Source organism: Hemiscyllium ocellatum, chromosome 20 (assembly GCF_020745735.1).
Source record: "Hemiscyllium ocellatum isolate sHemOce1 chromosome 20, sHemOce1.pat.X.cur, whole genome shotgun sequence".
Lineage (NCBI taxonomy): Eukaryota > Metazoa > Chordata > Chondrichthyes > Orectolobiformes > Hemiscylliidae > Hemiscyllium > Hemiscyllium ocellatum.
The window spans coordinates 10,136,576-10,161,959 of record NC_083420.1 but is presented as its reverse complement, the minus strand read 5'-3'; the positions used below and the strand labels follow the sequence as shown (position 1 = coordinate 10,161,959).

Here is a 25,384-nt window from a genome sequence, read left to right as displayed (position 1 = left end):
CTGGCCAAAAGCTTGCTGAAAGAAATAACTTTTGAGCAGCATCTTCAAGTGGAAGAGAGGCATAAGAAGGGAATTAGCAGCTGATGCATGGCTGCCGATGGTGGGGCAGTTAAAATCAGGGATGCTCAGACTGTGGACCGGGTAGAATGCAGTGATGTAAGAGTAGTAGACACAAGTACAGAGGGGAAAAGGCTATGAAAACAAGACTGGGAATTTCAACACCAAGACTTTGTTTAAACAAGAGTTAAATGCCATTACATACCAAGCTATGGGACAAGTGCTAAAAACAACATGGGTTTAGAATAAATGCTTGATGACCAGTGTGGACACAATAAGCTGGACAAACTCGATGACTTTAGGACCAATGTAAATCAGTGACCACAGGGCTGATGGGTGAATAGGACTTGGTGCTTGCTTGGGGATGGACAATAGAGTTTGGATGTTCTCCAGTCAATGGACCAGCCAGACCCATAGACCATTTGGACCAAATGCTTCTTTCTGTGTTAAACATCTCTCTCTAAATTCAGTCTTTTTTTCTAGGATTCCATATGCTATCATGCAGATCTGTACAATATTCAGTTTTACTTCATTCACTCGTCTATACGGGGAATTCTCAGCCTGTCAACATATTCTTCCACGACTTCCTCACTTATGTTTATCTAGATTCCCCTTAAATTCATCAATGTAACTCACCTAGTACTGCACATGCAAAATACTTCCACATGTTAATCACTCCCTTGGTGTGGTTCAAATTTCTCTAAAATTCCTTGTTGGTTTTAGTTGTGACTATCTCATTTGTAGTGTTAGAAGTTAGAATCTAATGTGATTTGTGGGGCACCAGGACAGAAATAGATCACTTGTCATGGTTATTTTTAAACTGTGCTTTTTAACCTTCTAGCAGCAGTCTGTGGCATGCATTTTGCAGACACCAAAGTCACCTGCCAGAGTTCCGTTTCTCCATCTGAGGTGAACGCATACAGCAGAAAAAGATGTAAGTTCATCATTTAGCACTGTCCAGTTATTAGTTAATGAGACCATCAGATCCCAGAATATTGATTACCGGTGAGAAAAGGTAGATAATACAGTTCCTGGACACAAAATGATCTTTCCTTGAGTTTGCATGTTCTCCCCATGTCTGCGTGGGTTTCCTCTCACAGTCCTAAGATGTGCAGGTCAAGTGAATTGGTCATTCTAAATTGCCCATAGTGTTAGGTCAGAGAGGAATGGTTCTAGGTGGGTTACTCTTCGGAGGGTCGGTGTGGACTTGTTGGGCCGAAGGGCCTGTTTCCACACTGTAGGGAATCTAATCTAATCATGCAATGCAATACTTGGAATAAAAAAGTTAAAAATCACACAACACCAGGTTATAGTCCAACAGTTTTAATTGGAAGCACACTAGCTTTCGGAGTGACGCTCCTTCATCAGGTGATCCTTCATCAGCGTCGCTCCGAAAGCTAGTGCTTTCAATTAAACCTGTTGGACTATAACCTGGTGTTGTGTGATTTTTAACTTTGTACACCCCAGTCCAACACCGGCATCTCCGAATCATGGAATAAAGAAAGTTGACTGACGGCATCAAAAGTAAGAGCAGAACTTGTGGTTTGTGTTGTTCCTCTTTTTTATTATTTGTGTTTGAGATATTTCTTTCACCATGTTTATTTTCGTAGTTTTTACACTCTGTGGGAGTGGTAGTGGAGGATTTCAGGGAACCGTGTCCAGGGACTCATTTCTGAACTGTGCCACCAACAGAGTACAGTGAGTGGCTTGGTTTCTCAACCTCCCCCCTCCCCCCCCCCCCACCCCCCATACTCAAACCACCCCTACCCCATGTACACCTGCTCCACTTTGATTGGAGATCCGGTCCACAAGAGCAACCAATTTGCTGACAAATTTAAATAAGACTTGAAATACCGATGGGTCGCCTCGTGTGGTGTTATGGCTCTGTGAAAAAGGCTCTGTCCTCACAGGAACTGTAATGTAAAAGTCACTCTGCATCTCCTTTTGGTACCTCACATGATTGGAGCATGTCACATCAATCTGCTTCCAGCCCTCTGTGTTTAGCCTGAGCCAGGCAGGGCTGAGTTTTCCTCAAACCCTCCTCCTGTCCATTGCCTTAATTTACCACAACTCAAACACTACAACCCAACCTCGTTTGAATATTCCACAAATTCTGAAACTTTCCTCATGAAAGTTGGCCCTCAGGTTCCTTCACAATCTTGACTGAAAGTTGAGTTTTCAAATCTCCAAGGTGCCTTTCCAGCTTCCAACGTACAGTGCCTGCACTCCATTCAACTACGAGCACCATCACATTGATCGCGCCCTCCACCAAAGTTCAGCAGGAATTGTTGGATCTTTGCCAGGAGCAGTCATCTTCCTGATCCAGGACTCTTGTAGTCAACTACCACCTCCCTAATGTTAGTCAATGAAATTAGCAAATTGACTAGGAGCTAGTCTTTGTATCAGATCCTGAACGGAGTTCGATAAAGTGGAAGGTTAATACAAGGGTGGAGGGGTTTGCTGCAGAATGTATATGATTAGACGGGCAGGATGGCCTGTTCCTGTGCAGTAAGTTTGATGTGGCCTTCCTTATCTGAACAGTCCCATGACTCATTTTAGCCAACTACAAGGATTTACAAGAATGTTGCCAAGACTCAAGGGACTGAGTTATAGGGAGAGGTTGGATAAGCTGTGCAGAGCATAGGAGACTGAGGGGGGAACCTTATAGAAGTGTTTCAGATCATGAAAGGCATGGATAGGGTGAATGCACTCAGTCTTTTTCCCAGGGTTGGGGAATCGAGGACTAGAGGGCATCAGTTTAAGGTTAGAGGGGAATGAATAAAAGGGAACATGTCGGGCAACTTTTTTACACAGGGTGGTACGCATATGGAATGAGCTGCCAGTGGAAGTAGTTGAGGCAGGTACATTAACAATATTCAAAAGGCATTTGGATAAATACATGGATAAGAAAGTATTAGAAGGATAGGAAACAAGTGCAGGCAAATGGGGCCATTGTGGATGGACATTTTGGTCAGCATGGACCAGCTTGGGTCAAAGGGTCTGTCTCCATGCTGTAGGACTCTATGACTCTAGACAAGCTCTTGGAGAAACCTGTAACAACTGGACAGGTGCCATTGCAAGAAGAGATGCAGAATCTCAGCAAGTTGTCACTGGGCCTCCCTCATGTCGAGAATGGGCTCATATGTTTCTGCCACGGCTGCTCTTATGAATGTAGAGGCCGATTCTGAACCCACAGGCCAGTGTCCCATGGGACACAACGTTCCAGAGTCAGACAGACCCTGACGGCCGCAGCTCTGCCTCATCAGTAACTCAGCTAGATGGGCAAGTTGTCTTCATTTTTGATCGATTGTCAGTGAGCTCCTCCCAATCATTAATGACCAACACAGCCACGCCTCAAGGAGAGCATGAAAGTATCTGTGCAGCGTTTTTTCTCTCCTCCCCTGGAATGCTGACCGTTTGAGAAACTAGCATCTGGGCAGCAGGACATTTGGACGCAATGTCCAGTCCATCTAAGTTGGTTTTTTGCAGGGGTTTAGCCAGAGTACTTGTAGAGCTGGTTTCTAGAAGGATACTGACATTTGTCAGACAGTGGTCCCATCGAATCTGGAGAGTGCGATGGAGATGTTGCTGGTGGAATTACCCCAGTGCTGCTGATACAGAACGAGGTGAAGAAACCTGCTCTGTAAGTTGGGTGTTTGCTGCCCTGTGGAGGGCTGACTTGTCAAACCCTCACTCTGTAGATTGTCGGAGACGGAGCTGGTGTAGCCAATCCATATAGAAAATCACCTACCCAGTGATGACCTTCTGGGTAGATGCGCTTCCTCAACCATTAGAATATTTATTTATGGGGGATCCAAGATGGTGGCGATCTGAGAAGATCGCACTGCAGAGCTTCGCATTGCAGCACAAGCAGGGCGATCCTTTAACCTGCCCAACCCAGGCCATCATGATATCTTGGGAATCCGGAAAGATCGTGGAGTCCCAAGAAACTTCTAAAAATTAACTTACCTGTGTTTCCAGTCATCCAGAGATGTCTAAACGGGAGCAGGAGCATCCGAGGCCAGGTCTGCAGTTCAGCCTGCAGCAGCCTTGGAGCCGATTACTCTCCAGGACCTGGTGAACCAGCTCTCGAAATCTCGCGAGATGCTGGGGAAACAGATTGAAGAGAAGCTGGCCCCAATCTCTCTCATGCTGTAGAAGCATGAGCAGCAACTGGGAGACCTGATGAAGAGGACAGATGAGGTGGAGCACAGGGTCACAGTGGTGGGAGCTGATGCCAGTTCATCCAAGGATGAGATCCAAGCCCCGAAAACACAGGTCCATAATTTGCGTGACCAAGCGGATGATCTTGAGAACAGGGGCAGGAGAAGAAACATTCGGATCATAAGTCTGCCAGAGGGTAAGGAACGTGAGCGGTCTGCGAAATTTGTTGAGGATTGGCTGCCAAAATTCCTTGACTTGGGAGGCTGGCATGAGAGGATTGAAGATAGACAGGGCTCACTGGGTCGTAGCGCGGAGATCAGGACTAGGTCAACGTCCTCATCATTACCAGGATAAGGAGAGAGTCATGGAGGCTTCCAGAGTCCAGGGGAAAGATCTAAAGGCCCTAATTTATGAGGACAGTAAGATCATGTTCTTTCAGAACTTCTCAGTGGCAGTGGATTCAGAAACGAAAATCTTATGACAGTGTCAAGAGAAGACTGAGGGAGCTTGGGATTCAGTACTCCTTGAGGTATCCGGCGGTGCTTTAGACCATATTAGATGGATCCAGACATCTCTTTGATACGTTCGAGAAGGCAAGAGACTTTGTGGACAAACTAACCTAATTTGAACAATTTCAGTACATGTGAATAGTGTTGTTTGGGTATGTGTTTATCATTCTATAAAGGAAACGGAGGAAGTCCGGTTGGAGCTTTATTTTTCTTTTTTCCTCTATTGATAATAATTTGTTTAAACTATATCTGGCAGTGGTTAAGATGTGCATTTTCAATTTCCAAGTTAGGATATGCCAAAGGATGGATGGGGTATTTATTCCCCTATTTTTAAAGAAAATGTTTTTTTAATTCATATCAATAGTCGATGGGCTGTTTATTCTTTTCAGCTTGTGTTTGTGGTGCGGCTCTAGCTGGGAGAAATGAAGGTGGTTGGAATGGTTAGATGCCTTCTTATGGGTAGTTGCCCCCTCCAGGCAGGGAGTGAGTTCCCCTACTCAGCTTTGTTGGCACTTTATATGTTTTTTTGGTGTTTTTTTTTATTCTCAATAGTTTTGTAGGTTTGTTAAATGTAGTGGTTTTAGTTTATGTAGTTTTTATATTTGGTGGATCATGTGACACTAAGGCTCAGCAGTTTGTGGTTTGGGTTCCTCCTGTCTGGAATTTAAATATTTTTGCAGAAGATTATGGCTAATGATTTGATTAAATGGTATACCTGGAATATCAAGGGAAGTCACTCACCAGTTAAGAGGAAGAAGGTACTCTTGAGTCTTAGAAAGGAGAAGGTGGATATTGCTTTGTTACAGGAGACACATTTGGATTACAAGGAGCATCAGAAATTACAGCAGAATGGCTGTGACTGAGTTTATTTTTCATCATTTAATACCAGAAGTAGGGAGTGGCTATATTGGTTAGGAAAAACTCCCATTTAAATTGTTGGAGTGTGTTAAAGGCACACACAGTTTGTAATTCATAAAGCCTTGATAAATGGGGAAGAATACGGTGTTTTAAATGTTTATTGCCCTCCAGCTCATCCCCTTAAAGTTTTGGTAAATGCTTTTTCTAAACTGATTAGTCTCGAGTCCCGGCACATCATTATAGAGAGAGATTTTAATTGTCTCATGGATCCCACAGTAGACAGGTTGCCCAATGGTCCCTCAATTCCCTCTGTACAAACTAAACAGTTAGTGAGTCTGTGTGTGGAGTTAGGGTTGGTGGACGTCTGGAGGTGTCTCCACCCTACAGGCAGGGATTTTACATTTTTCTCCAATTCGCACAGATGTCACACGAGGATTGATTTTTTTTTGACCCCTGCAGTAGGTTTGAGGTACTGGCAATGGATCCCTTTATCCTCAAGGATAATAAGTTTGTGGAGTACTTCTCTCGGGAATTTTGAACTTTCCTAGACATCAACATAGGCTCCGTTGATAGCTCATTCATTTTCTGGGAAACTGCGAAAGCTTATGCTAGGGGGTTAGTTATTTCATATTCCACCAGCAGGAAGCGGCAGACCTTTCTCAATGCCCCGTTATCAGAGCAAGAAGAGCAGGAAGCTGTGAGGCAACTTCAGAGTGGAAAGGTGCCTGGTCATGATGGACTTTCCAGTGAATTCTGTCAAGAATTTAAAAGTATACTGTCAGGCTCGATGCTCAATATGTTTAATGATTCATACTGTCATGATTGTCTCCCACCATCTCTGAGAGAGACCAATATTTCACTTATCCTTAAAAAAGGGAAGGATCTGGAAGACTGTGCTTCATACAGGCCCATCTCGCTCTTAAATGTTGACTTTAAAATCCTCTCTAAGACTCTCGCATTAAGGCTGGAAACTGCGTTACCTTCTATTATTAAAGAGGATCAGATGGGCTTTATAAAGGGTTGCAAATCCTCCAGTAATGTTAGGAGGCGGCTTAATGTAATTCAAGCATGCCAACAGTAGTCAATACAGGGATTGGTGATTTCTTTAGATGCAGAGAAGGCATTTGACTGAGTTGAGTGGCCGTACCTTTTCTATACTCTAGAGTGGTTTGGTTTGGGCAAAGTCTTCATAAAATGGGTAAAGGTTCTCTACGTTGTACCTCTCACAGCGGTCATCATCAACGTGGTATGATCAAGCAATTTTAATATTTTTAGGGGCAGCCGGCAGGGCTACCCCCTTTCACCATTGCTTTTTGGTGATTGAACCATTGGCGGGGGCCATTCATGGGGATCCCAATATATCAGCTCCAGAAGTGGGGTCAAAATTCCATAAGATTTTGTTGTATGCAGATGATGTCCTAATTTTTTTGACAAATCCAGCAGTTTCAGTGCCTTGCCTGATACAATGCATTCACGCGTTTGGCGCTTTTTCAGGGTATAAGATTAACTTTGCTAAATCAGAGGCTATGCCTTCAGGTGGTCTTACGAGGGAACTAGCTGTTGAGGGCTACTATAGATTCCCATTTAGGTGGTCACAGGGGGGTTTTGTGTATTTGGGCATATTCATTATTCCAGTTTTGAGTTGGCTATTCAAAGACAATTTTATTCAATTATTTGGAAAAATTAAACAAGATCTTCAAAGATGGGAGGCACTTCTAGTCTTGTGGTTGGGTTGGAGAGCGCTTAATAAGATAATTGTCTCCCACCATCTCTTTTGCTATACCATATACGAATGCTCCCCCGATTTTCAATAAAGAAACACTCAGGAGGCTGAACGACTGGTTCAGCTCCTGCATTTGGCATCGTAAGCGACCCCTCATTAAATTAGCCAAACTGTAGTTGCCTCATAGATTGGGGGAGTGGACCTTCCAAACATTAAATGTTACCAATTAAGCTTGCTTTTGTCCTACGTGAGAGATTGGGTTTGTGGAGATCTTCTTTCAATATGGCTAGATATCGAAGCCTCCCAGGCAAGGTGCCCCCTTACCAGTTTGCTGTTTCTGGACAAGATGACGACAGTTAGGGGATATTGCCATAACCCAATAGTCATCAATACTGTTAAAGCATGGAGGGCAATTCAGCAGATGGAAGGCAATATTGGCAAAACATCTTTGTTTACACCTTTAGTGGGTATGCCGAGTTTTCGACCGGGTATGATAGATTCAGGATTTAAACGTTGGGCATCTAGGGGTGTGTCATGCATGGGCGATTTATTTGAGGGAGACATAATGATGTCCTTCGATCAGTTAGTACGGAAGTACGAGTTATCTAATAGAGACCTCTTTAGTTTTTCAAGTTAGGGATTTTATTCAAAAAAAGACCACACTTTTGACTGATCCCTGCAAATCTGACATGGACGGGGGAGGTGCTAAGGACTAAGAATACCCTCTCTGTCAGTACTTTATATCATCAATTGAAGGGTGCCACCCCAGATAAGTCTGATCGACTCTGCAAGATGTGGGAAAGAGAGCTGGGTGTTGAAATCTCCTCAGAGGCATGGGAGGATATTTGGGAGAATGCAAGGAAGACATCAGTTTGCAATAGGACCCATTCTTTACAGTTGAAGATTCTCCACAGGGTCCACCTTGCCCCAGACCATTTGTCAAAATTTAAACCAGGGGTATCTTCAGCTTGTTCCAAGTGCAAGGTCTGCACAAGCACTCTTACCCATTGTCTTTGGTCTTGTGATAGGCTTCAAACATATTGGAGTGCTGTGGCAGGCACAATGGAGAGGATTTTGGGTGTAAGGGTGGAGAAGGACCCTATCTCTCTCCTTTTGGGCCTGCCCACTGTATTTCCTGCAGATATGCATAAGAAAAAACTTGTCAATATTCTCACGTTCTGTGCAAGAAAAAATATCTTGCTAGGTTGGATATCTGAAAACCCCCCCGGGCCTGTCGGGTTGGCAGAAGATTGTTATAGTGCATATTACCTTGGATTTTCTCATAAATATGGTCCACCACAAAATTGAGAACTTTTACAAGACATGGCAGCCCTTTTTTGAATACCTGGACACAGATTTATCTGCCACTCTAACAAGGGCTTTAATGTAGCCATAACGATTGTGTTTTACAAGTCCAATACCCAGGGAGGAGGAACTGTGAATGTATGAGCTATTTGGCTGGGCTGAGTTATTATTATTTATTAGTTTGTTGTTTATTATTTATTTAGTGAAATAGCCAGTCTAAGTTTTTTTTTAATTCTATATTTTTCTATATATGTTTATACATTTGTACATGAGGGTGGGTTGGGGATTTTTTTATTATTTGGGTTTTTTGTGCTGTTTGGAATTGCATTGTTTTGTACTTGTAATATTAAAAAATCTATTTTTACAATAAATATATACATTAAAAAAACTTTATTTATGCCGAATTGATCTGGATGTTGCTTAAGTAAGCTGCAGTTTGACAATTTTTTTTCGATTTGTTTGAAGCCATATTGTGTTTCCTCTCCTTTATTTCAGCGGCCAATGGAGATTGTCCAAGTGCTTCGGGAATTCCATCTCAGGATTCTACTAGTTTCTCGGATGCTCCGAGAGCCAAATGTTTAAGAGGAGGTGAGGAACTCAAAATTATGTGTCTTTAAAATCTAAACCTTAAACTGGCTCAGTTTCTAATTTGGTCTCTATCAAGCCCATCCTTTCTAAACACCAGAGCTACAATATTTTAAGCAGCGTGCTCAGATGTGTTATAGCACAGGTGGGACTTGGATGCAGGCCTCCTGACTCAGAGGTAGAGACCTCATTTGTGGGATATGGACACCACTGGCTAGGCCTGCCCCTAATTGTCCAGAGAGCAGTTAAGAAACAATTACATTGCTGTGGTTCTGGAGTCACTTGTAGGTCAAAGATGGCAGTTTCCTTCCCTAAAGGATATTAATGAACCAAATGGATTTTCCCCCCCAATATTGGATTCATGGTCATCATTAGACTCTTAATTCTAGATTTTTAAACTAAATTCAAATTCCACCATCTGTCGTGATAGGATTCGAACCCTGGTCCCCGGAACATTAGCTGGGTCTCAACTATATCACTAGGTCTTGTCCACTCCAGAAGATGTTGAAATGAGTTACTCCTCCAATCAGATGCTTCTTCTCTCCCATATTTGTTTCTAATTGGCCCACTCAGTAGCAGATGCAGGAAAGAAGCAGCCCCTGATTTTTGGAGCAGTGCCAGGTGAAGCCGAGGTCTGGAGCTGCTGCAGGGATAGGTGTCTGGGGCACACTAGCTGGAAGAGAAGAAGGAGGGGGAACAACAGGCTGGTTGCCGGAGAGCAGCAGGGAATAGGAACTGTCATTGTGATGGTGGTGGTGGTGCTGGTAGGAGAAGTAAGAGAACAATGAGGGGCCAGGTAGATGTTCATTGTCTCCGAGACCCCAGCCCTAAAACCCTTCCACCAAGCAGGCCAGAACGCCTAGACTGAAAGGACGACCCATTTCCAGACATCTCTTCCATGTGGATTCTGCCAAAGCTGTTTAGAGTCTGCCCCAGCAGCAATGAACCAGGATCAACACTTTTTAAAACTGGCTTATTAACTTGACCCAAGCCCTCGACTCCTCTCCTGGTGATTGGGATGCAAGGCCCAGTTTCTTTCTCTCTCTACCTCTGCTTCTCAACTGAAAAGAAAAACAAAACGGGTTTTATTAGTTAGCTCTGCTGCTTGACTCTTTTTGATGGTCACTGTTTTAATTAATTACTCATTTAAATGGATTCTTTCTTCTGAAATTCATCTCCACTGTTATATCAAACTTTTATCTTTGTGAAATTTGCTGATTCGCATCCCCCTTCCCCACCCTCACCCCTACCACTTTTAATTGCCACCCCACCCAACCCTACCCCAACTTGGACAACCTGCTGCAGTGGGCTTCATGACAATATAACATAAAACAACTGTTCACAAAATACTTTCAGGGATCAGTGCTTTGCAGAGGACACTTCACAAAGGAAAGCCTTGCCTGAGTCATTCAGGTTTGGATGTAGGAGGTGACATTGGAACTGATCCCCATCCTGAACACCTCGACCAGTCACAAGTTCTCAAAGGCACACTGAAGCAAACTTTACTGACCTCCCCTTTAAATGCAGCTCACCCAATATCAGAGACATGCTGAAAGCCAATTTTGATTCCATGTGGTCCATAGGAATAATGGCCTTTCCCTCTGTTTTTTTTCTCTCTCTCTCTGTCACTCTCTCCATGTGCATCTCTCTCACTCTTTCTCTCTCTGTGAGTCTCTCTCTTTTTGTGCCTCTCTCTCTCTCTGTCCATCTTTCTTTGTCTCTGTGCATGTCTCTCTCGCTGTCTCTGTGCGTGTCTCCCTCTATTTCTCTCACTGTGATGCTCTATTTTTGCAGACTGTCCCTTTATTTTTACCATTAAGGCAATATACCCAGAATTGAAGGCCTGATCATGACTCCCCCAGTTTTCTACCCAGTGCGACCAGTCACACATAGGTTACAAGAATGAGCGACTTGGAAAGAGCAAATCCAGCTCTTGTTGATATAATAGTTTGGGGGTGGGTACAGAAGTGTTGTGAATACATTCAGTTGGGAAACACTATCTAGCTGGCTTAAGTACAGGACAGTTTCCACTTTTGGATATGACTTCCTTTTAAAAAAAATCTTTTAACAGAAGCTAAAACCAAAGGTAATGAAATAAGTGCAAAACCAAATCTCCTCTCCCACCAGATATTGTTGAACAGCAAAGATTTATCCGAAGTATACATTGTAAGAATAATAAAATGAATTTGTTTTTTGAGAATTCTAGACCTTGGATTGAGAATTCTCCTTTCAGTTTCTGAACGAAGCAGGGAGGGGTTTTCCTCTAGGCACTCACTCCTCAGTTCTCTGAAACAGGTGTATCCTTTCAGGAAGAGGGGGAGCTGTCGATCAGGGAGTTGACCAATTTTTCCTGTAGGCCCATCGTGGGATGTTGGGCCAAATGGTACTGAGGCCAGAAGACCAGGATTGCGAGGGAATAAACTTTAAGCTGTAAATAAACTGAAAATAAAAGTGACAAAAAGAATGAGGGTAGAGTTATCTGGAGTGGACTGGCAAAAGGGTACTGCAGCAAAGACAGTGGATGCAAAAATAGCAGGCATTTAAGAAAGTAGTTCATGACTCACAGCAAAGATATATCCCAATGAGAAAGAAAGGTTGTAAGAAGGGGAAAGTTAACCGTGGTTTATTAAGGCACTTAACAAAGGCATAAAATTGAAAGAAAAAAATCATCCAATGTGGCAGAGATTAGTGCTAAGTCCAAGAATTGGAAAGCTTTCTAAACCAACAAAAACAGACCTAAAAAAAAGGAGTAAATAAATTTTGGGGATAAAAAAGCAAATAATAATAACAACAGACAGCAAGAGCTTCTGTAATGGATAAGAAAGAAGATAAAAGCCCAAGGTGAACATAGGTATCAGTAATCTTTTGGCCGGTCACAAAACTTCCTCTGTTTGGTTGCCTGAGAGGCACTTTCGGAAAAGTGAGATGCTCCTTCCCATTGTCTCATCACTATCTCACCCTATTCCTGTGTTGTCCCAGTTATGTCCATGAGAGAAGCACTGGAAATCTTGGGGCAACATTGTGATGATGGAGCCCTGACATAATGGATCCAGATTCCCATTTCTTTGCTGATTGGCTTAAAAAACTGAATATTCCTGAGATGCTATCATGAGGGAAATATTTCACTTCTAGTAAATTACCATTGAAATTGAATTTTAAAACTCTCCCCTCACTTCTTGGATCCTTGTTTGTTTAATCCTACAGCAGGGACCTCTCACCACTAAGTGTAGGTGTGAAGTGTACCAAACTCTTTGGCTTATCTTCCCATAAACACTGCCCTTGCCCAGGCTTAATGGTCTGAATGGCCTACTTCTATTGCTATGCCTTATGATCCTATAAAGTAATGATGTTCGTTTCATGAGCCAGAGCAGGTCCGATAGGCCATCTGCATCATAACGCTTCTGCCATTCTGATTCAGCAGTTTTCAAATTCTGTACTGCCCCACAACTAGAAATACGTACCAATGCATTTGATTATAATTTTAGATGAAGAGAATCTACCTCCTTCTCCAGAACATTCCAACAATTCAGCGGACATCTTGTCTCCAACCATCTACCGTTCGGACATCAACCATCTGAAGGAACTGAAAAACCATGTTGCCCAGATTGGATCAGACACTTCCTTAAACTCAGGTCTGCAAACTCTTTGTGCAATATGATTGGTCAGATTAAATTTGTGTCTTCCCTTGGTCTAACCAAATTAGATCCAACCAGATGGTCTTGCTCTTTGATAAGGATATTATACGGATTTGAATATTCACCTTGAATGCAGCCATTCCACTTTAAACCTAAACTGTTGTAATTTTAATTTTTAACTCATTGGCCAAAGCCTTTGGCTAATTTGTCCTGATACCATCTTCTGGAGTTTATTTAGAAACATCCCTCTGAAACTCTTTGGGATGAATCATAACACAAAAGTTCCTTTGTAATGACAAATTGTTATTGTTGATTGCACAGGAAGGCTGTTATAGCAACAAACAAACGTACCTTGGAATGTTGAAATGCGTGTTCATGCTTGTAATTGCTATAAAGTGAACTGATTGGAACTGAATCAAATATTGGCATTTGCCCTGAGATATGGAAGAAATGAGTTTTGCTCATGTCTTCCATCTAGTGCCTTATCTCAGAATGGCAATAACTAAAACAAATTTCCTGTACCAGAGTTACAAATCAAACAACACCAGGTTATAGTCCAACAGATTTAATTGGAAGCACTAACTTTTGGAGCGCCACTTCTTCATCAGGTGGTTGTGGAGTGCACATTTGTAAGACACAGGATTTATAGCAAAGTTTACAGTGTGATGTAACTGAAATTATACATTGAAAAATACCTTGATTATTTGTTAAGTCTCTCATCTGTTAGAATGACCACGATAGTTTCACTTCTTTCACATGTAAACCACAAAACTTTTTTTTTAAAAGTTACATTCTCAGGTTAACTGTAGCAATTGGTGTCAGCGCAGATAAGATGTTAAGATGTTGAAGGTGTTAGCCCCCGGTGTTCCGTGTAATCCACAAATCCCTGAATTCATGTTCCCTGAATGCATGTAAGACTCTGTTAGATCACCTTTTAGATTAGAATCAGTCTAAACATTATGGCACAGACAGGGATTTGTAACTTTGTACACACCAGTCCAAACTGGCATCTCCAAATCATTCCTCTGCCAGGGAATTAAACTGGGGTTTGGATCATTAAGCAGAAGAGAGATATAGGAAAAAGTAAGTTGAAATGTGAAAAGAAAATGAACCATATGGAATGAGGTTTGTAGTCTCTGCATTTCATATTTGCTTTGTTTCAGTCAAAGGCGATGAATCGATCATGAACAGTCCGGTTGTCAGTTCTGCTGGTTTCCAGTTTTTCCCATCATATGCAGTACCACAGCAAGTCGTCAAGGTGCCTGTCAATGGAGTTGGACATTCAAGAGCCTCCACCTGCTTTTTAGGTCAGTCTCCGAAACTGTTCTTTTGCTGCCACTTCCATTGTTGCTGAACACAGAGACCTTAGAGTCCAGGTTCATAGTTTCTTGAAAGTAGGAGTTGCAGGTAGACAGGGTAGTGAAGAAGTCATTTGGTACTGAATGAAAAGAATCCCTACAGAGTGGAAACAGGCCACTCAGTCCAACAAGTCCACTAAGACCCCCCAAACAGCATTCCACTCAGACCTGTCCACCTACCTCATCCCTATAACTCTGCATTTCCCACACAGGCATGGGGAGAATGTGCAAACTCCACACAGACAGTCACCTGAGGGTGGAATTGAATCCAGGTCCCTGGCGCTGTGAGGCAGCAGTGCTAACCACTGAGCCACCATGCCACTCTTTATTAGTCAGTGCATTGAATATAGGAGTTGAGATGTCATACTGCAGCTGTACAGGATATTGGTTAGACCACTTTGGAATATCGTGTTCAATTCTGGTCTCCCTGCTATAGGAAACATGTTGTGAAATTTGAAAGGGTTCAGAAAAGATTTACAAGGATGTTGCCAGGGTTGGATTGTTTGAGCTCTGGGGAGAGGCTGAATAGGCTGGAGCTATTTCTCCTGGCTGAAGGATGACCTTATGGAGATTTTTAAAATCATGAGAGACAGGGTGAATATTCAAGATCTTTTCCCCAGAAAGGAAAGTTTATTTGGAAGCACTAGCTTTTGAACTGCTGTTTCTTCATCAGGTGGTTGTGAAGCAGGACCATAAGACACAGAATTTATAGCAAAAGATTACAGTCTCATACAGCTGAAATGATATAATGAACAAACCTAGACTGTTAAGTCTGTCATTTTTTGGAATGGGTTTGCTGGTTTCGGTTTTTTAATATGTAAATCCCAGAACTTCTTTTAAGTCACATTCTCAAGATAACTTAAGGTTTGATAAAAAAAAAAGACATCTCAGCTCAGACAATGCCTTAAAGGAGTGAGGTTAGAGTCTGTCTGTATCCCAATCTTGAGTCCGACTGTTTCTATTTCCAAAGTAGGAATTTACAAAATATTACATCGATTGAGTGCCTGAAGGTTCTGCATTTTTTGAGCAAAATAGAATGTATCTGCAAATATAATTCTGAAAATACAAATTTACCCCATAAACTTATGTGTGTGTGCGTATGCAGGAGGGACAGAGTGAGTGTATACATGTGACCGTGTAAGTGGGAGTGCACATAAGAGAGTATGCACATGTGTGCAAGCTTGGTAAACTGTGTGTGTGATTGTGATGGGGTATGTGTATGTGATTGTGATTGAGAGAGTGTATAGTGCAGTGGGGTTACCTGTAGTATGGCATGAACCCAAGATCCTGGTTGAGACCAATGAGGTTCTGCCTCTCCCTGCTGGATCTTTTCCAAGGATATACATGTATTTGGAAAGGCAAGGACTGATTAGGGATAGTCAACATGGCTTTGTGCGTGGGAAATCATATCTCAAAAACTTGATTGAGTTTGTTGAAGACGTATCAAAGAGGATCGATGAGGGCAGAGCAGTAGATGTGATTTATATGAATGTTCAACAAGGTTCCCCATGGGAGACTGGTGAGCAAGGTTAGACCTCATGGAATATACGGAGAACTAGCCATTTGAATACAGAACTGGCTCATAGGTAGAAAACAGAGGGTGATGGTGAAGGGTTGTTTTTCAGACTGGAGCCCTGTGACCAGTGGAGTGCCACAAGGATAGATACTGGGTCCACTACTTTTTGTCATTTATATAAATGATTTGGATGTGAGCATAAGAGGTATAGTTAGTAACTTTGAAGATGACACCAAAATTGGAGATGTAGTGGACAGCGAAGAAGGTTACCTCAGATTACCTCCATTTTGACAGCGTGGTGAGGAGAGAAGGAGAAGTGAAGCAAGGGCTGCTGGGAAGGGTAAGTTTTCCCACTTAAAAAGGCACTTATCTCGGGACTCGGGCCAGACCAGAACCAGTGTCCTTGGGGGAGTTTTTGATACTGCTGCTGGGGAGGTTTTAAATTAATGTGGCAGGTGAGTGGGAACCAGAAGAGAAAACAAGTAGGCAGCGAGGTGGAGACTGTAAGAATTATGAAGCTAGCATTAATAAAGGGAAGAGTAGGCAGAGAGCAGATGAGCGCAAAAAAACTGGTGGCTTGAAATGCATCTACTTTAATACAAGGAGTATAATGTGTAAGGCAGATGAACTTAGGTCTTGGATTGGTGCCTGGGAGTATGACGTTATTTCAGTCACAGAGACTTGGTTGAAGGAAGAGTATGATGATTGGCAAGTAAATGTTCCAGGATATAGATGCTTCAGACAGGACAGGGAAGGAAGTTAAAGGGGGGGGGGGGGGGTGGAGTTGCATTGCTGGCCAGGGACGTTATCACGCCTGTGCTAAAAGAGCATGCTTTGGAGATCTTGAGTAGTGAGGCATTATGGGTAGAGCTGAGAAATAAGAAGGGTGCAGTTACATTGTTGGGGCTGTATTACAGGCCTCCCAACAGTGAGCGTGAGGTAGAAGAACAAATAGACAGATTATGGAAAGATGTAGAGGCAATAGGGTAGTGGTGATGGGAGATTTTAATTTTCCCAACATTGACTGTGATACACTTAATGTCAGAGGTCTGGATGGGGTAGACTTTGTAAAAAGCGTCCAGGAGTATTTTCTAGAGCAGTATGTCAATAGTCCGATGAGGGAAGGGGCCATATTGGACCTGGTACTGGGGAACGAGCCAGGACAATTGGTAGATGTTATGGTGGGGGATTTCTTTGGGAATAGTGACTATAATTCTGTAAGTTTTAAAATACTCGTAGATAAAGAAGAGAGTGGTTCTAAGGGAAGAGCACTAAACTGGGCCAAGGCCAATTATATCAAAATTAGGCAGGAGCTGGGAAATGTGGATTGGACACAGCTATTTGAAAGGAAGTCGACATTAGAGATGTGGGAGGCTTTCAAAGATTGGGTAAAAGTAGTGCAGGATAGGCATGTCCCGTTAAAGGGAAAGGAGAGGAAGGGCAAGATTCGTGAACCGTGGATGACAGGAGAAATTGTACCACTAGCCAAGAGGAAAAGGGAAGCGTACATGAGGTCTAGGCAGCTAAGTACAGAACGGACCCTGGAGGAATATCGGAAGAGTAGGACAAGTCTTAAATGAGGAATCAAGTGGGCTAAAAAGGGTCATGAAATAGCTTCAGTGAGCAGAATTAAGGAGAATCCCAAAGCATTTTATTCTTATATAAGAAGCAATCGGGTAACTAGATAAAAGATTGGTCCACTAAAAGATAATAAAGGAAGGCTATGTGCCGAACCTGAGAGAATGGGTGAGATTCTGAATGATTACTTTGCATCAGTGTTCACTGAGGAGAGGAACATGGTGAATGTTGAGATTAGAGATAGAAGTTTGATTAGTTTGGATCAAATTGACATAATTAGGGAAGATGTTTTGGGTAGGTTAGAGATTATTAAGGTGGACAAATCTCCAGGACCGGATGGGATCTATCCTAGGTTGCTGAGGGAGGTGAGAGAGGAAATAACTGGGGCCCTGACAGATATCTTTATGGCATCCTTAAATACAGGTGACGTGCTGGAGGACTGGAGGGTAGTAGGGATATTCCAGGTAACTACAGACCAGTGAGCCTGACATTGTTGGTGGGAAAGTTGCTGGAGAAGGTACTAAGGAATAGGATCTATTTATATTTAGAAAAAATTGGCCTTTCAGTGATAGGCAACATGGTTTTGTGCGGGGGAGATCGTGCCTTACCAACTTAATAGAGTTCTTCAAGGAAGTGACCAAATTGATAGGTGAAGGAAGGGCTGTTGATGTCATATACATGGACTTCAGTAAGGCATTTGGTAAGGTTCCCCATGGTAGACTAATGGAGAAAGTGAAGTCACATGGTGTGCAGGGTGTTCTAGCTAGGTGGATAAAGAAATGGTTGAGCAACAGGAGACAGAGAGTAGTAGTTGAAGGGAGTTTCTCGAAATGGAGAAAGGTGACCAGTGTGTTCCACAGGGATCAGTGTTGGGGCCATTGTTGTTTGTAATATACATAAATGATCTGGAAGAGGGCATTGTTGGTATGATCAGCAAGTTTGCAGATGATATGAAGATTGGTGGAGTAGCAGAAAGCATAAGGGACTGTCAGAGAATACTGGAGGATATCGATAGACTGGAGAGTTGGGCGGAACAGTGGCAGATGGCTTTCAATCCAGACAATTGTGAGGTGATGCATTTAGGCAAGACTAATTCTAGATCGAATTATACAATGAACAGAAGAGACTTGGGAAAAGTTGATGGGCAGAGAGATCTGGGAGTGCAGGTCCATTATACCCTGAAGTTTGCTGCACAGGTGGATAGAGTGGTCAAGAAGGCATAATATATGCTTGCCTTCATTGGACAGGGTATTGAGTATTAGAGCTGGCAAGTCATGTTAAAATTGTACAAGACATTGGTTCGGCTGCATTTAGAATACTGTGTACAGTTCTGGTCGCCGCATTACCAAAAGGATGTAGATATTTTGGAGAGGGTACAGAGAAGGCTTACGAGGATGCTACCTGGTATGGAAGGTGCTAGCTCTGAAGAGAGGTTGAGTAGGTTAGGTTTATTTTAATTAGAAAAAAGGAGATTGAGGGGGGACCTGATTGAGGTTTACAAAATCATGAAGGGTATAGACAGGGTGGATAGAGACAAGCTTTTTCCCAGGGTGAAGGATTCAATAACAAGAGGTCACTCTTTCAAGGTGAGAGGTGGAAAGTTTAAGGGCATGCGGCAAGTACTTCACACAGAGGGTGGTGGGTGTTTGGAACACGTTGCCAACAGAGGTGGTAGGGGCAGGCACGGTAGATTCATTTAAGATGCATCTGGACAGATGCATGAGTAGGTGGGGAGCAAAGGGATACAGATGCTTAGGAATTGGGCGACACGTTTCCTCGGATTCTGCCTGACCTGCTGTGTTTTTCCAGCACCACTCTAATTTAGACAAATTTAGACAGTTGATTTGGATAGGCTCAGGCTTGGTGGGCCGAAGGGCCTGTTCCTGGGCTGTAAATTTTCTTTGTTCTTCTTTGTTCTTAATTACAACAGAATCTTGATCAGATGGGCCAATGTTCTGAGAAGTGGCAGATGGAGTTTAATTTAGATAAAGGCGAGGTGCTGCATTTTGGAAAAGCAAATCTTAGCAGGACTTATACACTTAATGGTAAGGTCCTAGGGAGTGTTGCTGAACAAAGAGACCTTGGAGTGCAGGTTCATAGCTCCTTGAAAGTGAAGTCACAGGTAGATAGGATAGTGAAGAAGGCGTTTGGTATGCTTTCCTTTATTGGTCAGAGTATTGAGTACAGGATTTGGGAGGTCATGCTACAGCTGTACAGGACATTGGTTAGACCACTGTTGGAATATTGCATGCAGTTCTGGTCTCCTTCCTATCGGAAAGACGGTGTGAAACTTGAAAGGGTTCAGAAAAAATTTATAAGGATGTTGCCAGGGTTGGAGGATTTGAGCTCTCGGGAGAGGCTGAACAGGCTGGGGCTGTTTTCCCTGGAGCTAGAAATTATTCTGTACAATAGACATTAGTTTAATTGTAAATAAACCCATTGGAGATCTTCAAGTAAATAGAATCAGGATAGCACATTTGTGTTAAGTTTAGATAACTTAAGAATATCATTCCAATGTGTAGTGCTGTGATTTGCTGATGGGTGAGAGGTGGGATGGGGTACGAAGATGAAATGAAATATAAGTAAAATAAATTTACTTTGTTAAATTTGAGTTTCAAGTGGAGCCAAAGAAGCTGTTGGCATGCAGATAGACAAGTTGATAAAGGTGACCGTTGTATGCCCTGTGATGCCAACCATTACCAACTTGTGGTTGGGGTATGTTACTGCCATCAACCCCTTTACTTGACTGGATTGATGGGCCTCATTGGTTTACAGTGGTAGAAGAAAGCTACTAGTGAGTTGCAATGTGAATAGGCTGTTATTGTAAATAGGGTGTATCTTTTTGCACGATTGCAATCAGATACAAATTACACTAGTGAAATAGACGTTGCTATAAAGACTGTGAGGAGACCTAGGATATCAGGTCTGATCTCTTCGAGATGCCAAAGTGTTCTGCCTTTCACTGCGCAAGTCCTTAGACGACATCAGATTCAATGGAGCTTAATGCAGTCCCCAACGTTAACCTCCCAGAACCATTTATATTTACAACAACAATCATATACGTAGCTAAGATCCTGGAGATCAGAATCCAGGCTCCATATTTGAGGTAGAAAAGGTGAACTTGAATAGATGTAGAAAGCAGAGTCTGTCTTGAGTATTACATTATTTCCTTTTCAACTCCTTCCTTGTCTGAGGGATGGTAAGCAATGAGCAAAAATTTAGGATAATCACAAAGAGTTACGGATAAGACTTACAAAAATTCTTATAGACAAGGAGATTATATGTTGAACTCTCTGGGACCATTATTGAAACAGAATCAAGAAATACTTTTTAAAAGTAATTCATGCAGTTCATTGAGAAGGGGAATATGAAAAGTTAATGGGAGAGTTCTGGAAATTGGGATGAGAGCAGATGATCTGCTTTGTTATTGCAATATTCTAACATTCTCCAAATTACTGACTGTGTCCAGTATCATGTGCTGTTTTGTTTCCTTCAGTTCAAATTAGTGGTAGGTGTATGCTCATTAGATGTTATCAGGGTTGAATTATATCATCACTTTGTGTTGGTAATCTATTTGATCATCTAATTCCATTGGCTGGGCAACTGGTTTGCAATGTGGAGTGATACCAACAGTGTGGGTTCAATTCCTGTAGTGCCTGAGGTTACCATGAAAGAGTCCCTTCACATCCTCTCCTACTACTGAGGTGTGGTACCCCCCAGGTTAAACCACTGCTTACTGAGAGAGTGGGACTGTGGTGACTTTACTTTTACTCATCTAATGGAATGACTTATAGGTCCGGTTAGCTTTTTGTGTTACTGACATTTACACGTTGCTGAGCCATCTTAGCACTTTCTACACTCACCACATCGTTCGCACATTGTGGCTCAGTGGAGATTTGCAATGATTAATCTCACTTAGACATCAAACTGCTACATTGCTGCTAACACCCTTGCACATCCTGATGAGTGAGTACTGTCTTCTGTAAGGTGTTTCTTTACTAAGAAAATATGTAGGCTGTTCACATTATACAAGATGACTGTTTATACAATGGAACATACTCTTGAAAATTAACTTGTAAAATATTTTTGATTTCCAGTTCTAAATGAGAGCTTGGCAACTCTTGAGATTACAACACCATTACTGACATCGCCTCTGCATTCACCACGTGAGTAGTCTTCAGTTCTTATTGAACAGAGGAGTCCACAAGGCTAGTGGGGATCAGATAGGATGGTGGTGTTGAGGTCATCATCAAGTTAATCATGATATTATTAAATGGCAGAACAAGCCATTTTTCCAGTAATTTTTACAAGCTGAATTATATATTCCTGCTCATAATTAGTATGCTCATCTTTAACAGGAGAAAGCAGAAAACTTAAAGTGTGAACTAGCCTGAGTCCCACCATTTCAGCCCGCCTGTATGTAGCTCCTCTGGTGCAAGTTGTAGCTGTATTAAGTTTTTTGAGGCTTTAACTCGAACAGCCTTTGTATCGTTTTGTAAAAAGCAAGGAAAATGATAAATTGGACCTAGATGCTTGGCTGGTTGTGCCACAGACGAAATAGTGGGATTTGATCAATCAAAATATGACCATATCTGAGAAAATTTAAAACCACAGAACAATGTGCAATTAAATTGGCTCTTAAACTACAGATATCCTAAAGCACTTTAGAACATAGAAGGATACAGCGCAGTACAGGCCCTTCGGCCCTCGATGTTGCGCCGACCGAATCCTACCTAGCCTATACTAGCCCAATAACTTCCAAATGCCTATCCAATGCCCGCTTAAATGACCATAAAGAAGGAGAGTTCACCACTGATACGGGCAGGGCATTCCATGAACTCACAACCCGCTGTGTGAAGAATCTACCCCTAACATCTGTCCTATACCTACCACCCCTTAATTTAAAGCTATGTCCCCTAGTAACACCTGACTCCATTAGCGGTAAAAGGTTCTTAGTATCTACCCTATCTAAACCCCTAATCATCTTATACACTTCTATCAGATCTCCCCTAAACCTTCTCTTCTCCAATGAGAACAGCCCCAAGTGCCTCAGCCTTTCCTCATAAGATTTTCCTACCATTCCAGGCAACATCCTGGTAAACCTCCTCTGCACTCGTTCTAAAGCTTCCACATCCTTCCTATAGTATGGTGACCAAAACTGCACACAATACTCCAGATGAGGCCGCACCAGAGTCTTATACAACTGCAACATGACCTCAGGACTCCGGAACTCAATTCCTCTGCCAATAAAGCCCAGTACACCATATGCCTTCCTCACAGCACTATTTACCTGGGTGGCAACTTTCAGAGATCTGTGTACATGGACACCAAGATCCCTCTGCTCATCCACACTACCAAGTAGCCTACCATTAGCCCAGTAATCCATCATCTTGTTATTCCTACCAAAGTGAACGACTTCGCACTTAGCTACATTGAATTCCATTTGCCACATTTCCGCCCAGCTCTGCAACTTATCTATATCCCGCTGTAACTTACCACTTCCTTCCTCACTATCCACAACTCCAACTCCACTTTGCAGTCAATAATTTTCAATGTGTACCCAATGTTATAATTTGGGCATATCTGCAAGTCACACTACACACTCAACAACGAGATAAATACCTAAACGATGCCTCAAGCCTCATTTTGGGGATTTTTCAATTTCTACTGAAGCATTTTATTATCAAGGCTACCAGCTCAGTTTATCTAATGCTCCCCGCGTAAATGCTGGTAGATGGTTGGAATTGACTTTGTAATGCAGCCACAAATAAAGCAGTAGGTTGGTGGGGGATGGCCTTGGACATCAGGAAATCCCAACCAGTTTCTTTGTTGAATAGTGGGTGGGATTTAATTTGAAACATATTTCAATTTGAGTTGGCAGAGAAGCTCCTAGGCTCATGTTTCATGCCAATTTTGGCACTTGTGACATTGCAGTTTGCCAGCATTACTACACTGAAGCATCAGCTGAGCAAAGTCACTGGAGAGGTGTTAGATCATTCTGCACAAAACAAGTCCTATGGGTATAGCAGTGGACTTCTAAAAATCACCATCGTCACTATCATAAAACCTAAGAACTCATTACCTTCACAGCAGTTTGCCTGAGATTGGGAATTTAGCATGTCTGAAGTAGGAGCTAATTAACTATGGTGCGGACAGAATGCGATACCACCCTTCATCCAGATATCATTTGCGGTGCAGAGATCAGGAACATGCTGGCCTTTCATTGTGGTATTTCTTAAACCTTCTCTTGCTGCTATTCTCAAGTGGGTTGCTGATTAAAAATTACTGATGGCATCAGCTTGTCAAATTAAGATTTCAAACTGAAGGTTTAACTGAGTGAAAAGTGGTCTCTGGTATCTTACCTCCATGTGTTCTGTCTTTTAGTGAGCTCAACACCAGAATCAACTCCCAAGAATGTTCCAGTGGACCCATGGAGTACTTTAGCTCTTACTGTGAACACAGACTCTCAGACTGCCAGTCCTGAGGTCAGTCCAACTGGTCCAGGCTTCTCCAGTCCTCAATCTGTCAATGTTCAGAGCTCACCAGAGTCCGTGACCAATGCACAGTCTGTGGATAGTCCAACCTCTCCAGTCTCTTTGGACAGTGAGAGACTAGGTATGTTACACCGAGATCTAATCAGTTACCAATCAAGTTGGCATTAGCTTGATTGATGCTGCAAGGGGTGAGAAGATTTAGCTGAAGATCAGTTATGCAGCAAAGTGGAAAGCCAGCCTGCAGTCTCAAATGGAAGAAGGATACAATTCTGAGCCCTCTATTTAGTTGAGCTGCCAGGTTTAGCCACACATGATAACAGCAGTAAGTCAAAGGGATTGGGTTGCAGGATGAATGAAGTTACTCTGGTTATTCATGGCATTCGAAATACTTTTGAAATAAATAATCTGGATGGAGACCTGGGAGGAAATTGGGAATCATCAAATATTATAGACTGTTGGCAAATTGTCCAGTTTTCTCCTTTATTGCACAGCTGGCTATTCCATATCAAAATATTTGAGGCTGGATTGATTTTCATGCACACTGTATTGTCAAAGTTACATAAGGAAGGCCACTCTGCCTTGCTCTGCTATTCATTAAGACCATGGTGGATCATATTTTCAACCTCAACTCCAGATTCTTGTGCAACTTTCTATCAAAGTCATAAAGATGTCATATTTAATTTTCAGTTCCAACATAAATGAGACTATTTTCATGGAAAAAAAAAACAAGACACTCGTTTTAATCTGGTTTAGTTCCACAAATTTTCAGATTGGTTCTGTTTTCATACAATGGTTGCATTCTTCTGCAACCTGCATTATATAAAAATTGTGCTTTAGAAACAGCGCTTAAAGCATGAGCAATGTAATTGCGTTACAGTCAACACACATTTTAAAAGTTCGTGCTTTAGAAAGTGTCTCCAGTTTGTCAATCGCGTTACACTGAATTCGCATTAAGGAAACGTGCGTTGTACCAGAATAAACAGTACTTCACTTCGTCCTTTCTACTCCCCCCAAGCCCAGCAGAGGCCTATTTCTGTCTGGGATGGAATTGTCCACAACACTGGGAAATTGAACTGAAGGATGCATTCAGGCAACTTGGCTCTTGGTCAAATGAGGTTAGCAGTGTTTGTGGGCAGTTTACAGATTGTGAGAACTTCACAAAAGCAAGAGGCTGCATGATGGAGAGAAAACATCAGTCAGAATATCTGACTTGGAAAGACACTAATTATCACTTTTCACACTAGATCTTGAAACAGAGTCATCTGGTGAAGAATCATCAGGACCATCAAGTCCAACAATCAAGTCGTACAGCAAAACAAGTAAATACTTAATTCCACATTATCAACATCTGGTGAAACTTTGTATGCTGGTCAATATTGTGTTTATTACCTGATGGGTTAAATTGGCAAGTAAATTGCAAAATTAAAAAATGAAAATGCTACTCAGTACCAATGCTATTGTGCATATTTTACTTTGTTATTCTTGATTTTGAGGTGGGATGAACAGATTAATTTAGAAATTGAAGTGCATGTTAGATTTGGCTGCAGTTATGCTGCTTTCAGCTGTAATCTTGTCCATTGCTACACAGAGCAAGGAGAAAAG

At 42.2% G+C, this 25,384-nt stretch overlaps 1 protein-coding gene across 1 annotated transcript in view; it reads left to right on the top strand.

Moving 5' to 3' along the window:
* Positions 1-25,384, top strand: part of ciita (class II, major histocompatibility complex, transactivator) — a 90,466-nt gene that overhangs the window by 43,924 nt on the left and 21,158 nt on the right. The window contains exons 6-12 of the mRNA XM_060840491.1: positions 899-991; positions 9,112-9,204; positions 12,687-12,833; positions 14,000-14,143; positions 21,386-21,454; positions 23,673-23,903; positions 25,027-25,101. Coding sequence (XP_060696474.1) covers positions 899-991; positions 9,112-9,204; positions 12,687-12,833; positions 14,000-14,143; positions 21,386-21,454; positions 23,673-23,903; positions 25,027-25,101 — 852 coding nt within the window. The remainder of the gene's footprint in view (positions 1-898; positions 992-9,111; positions 9,205-12,686; positions 12,834-13,999; positions 14,144-21,385; positions 21,455-23,672; positions 23,904-25,026; positions 25,102-25,384) is intronic.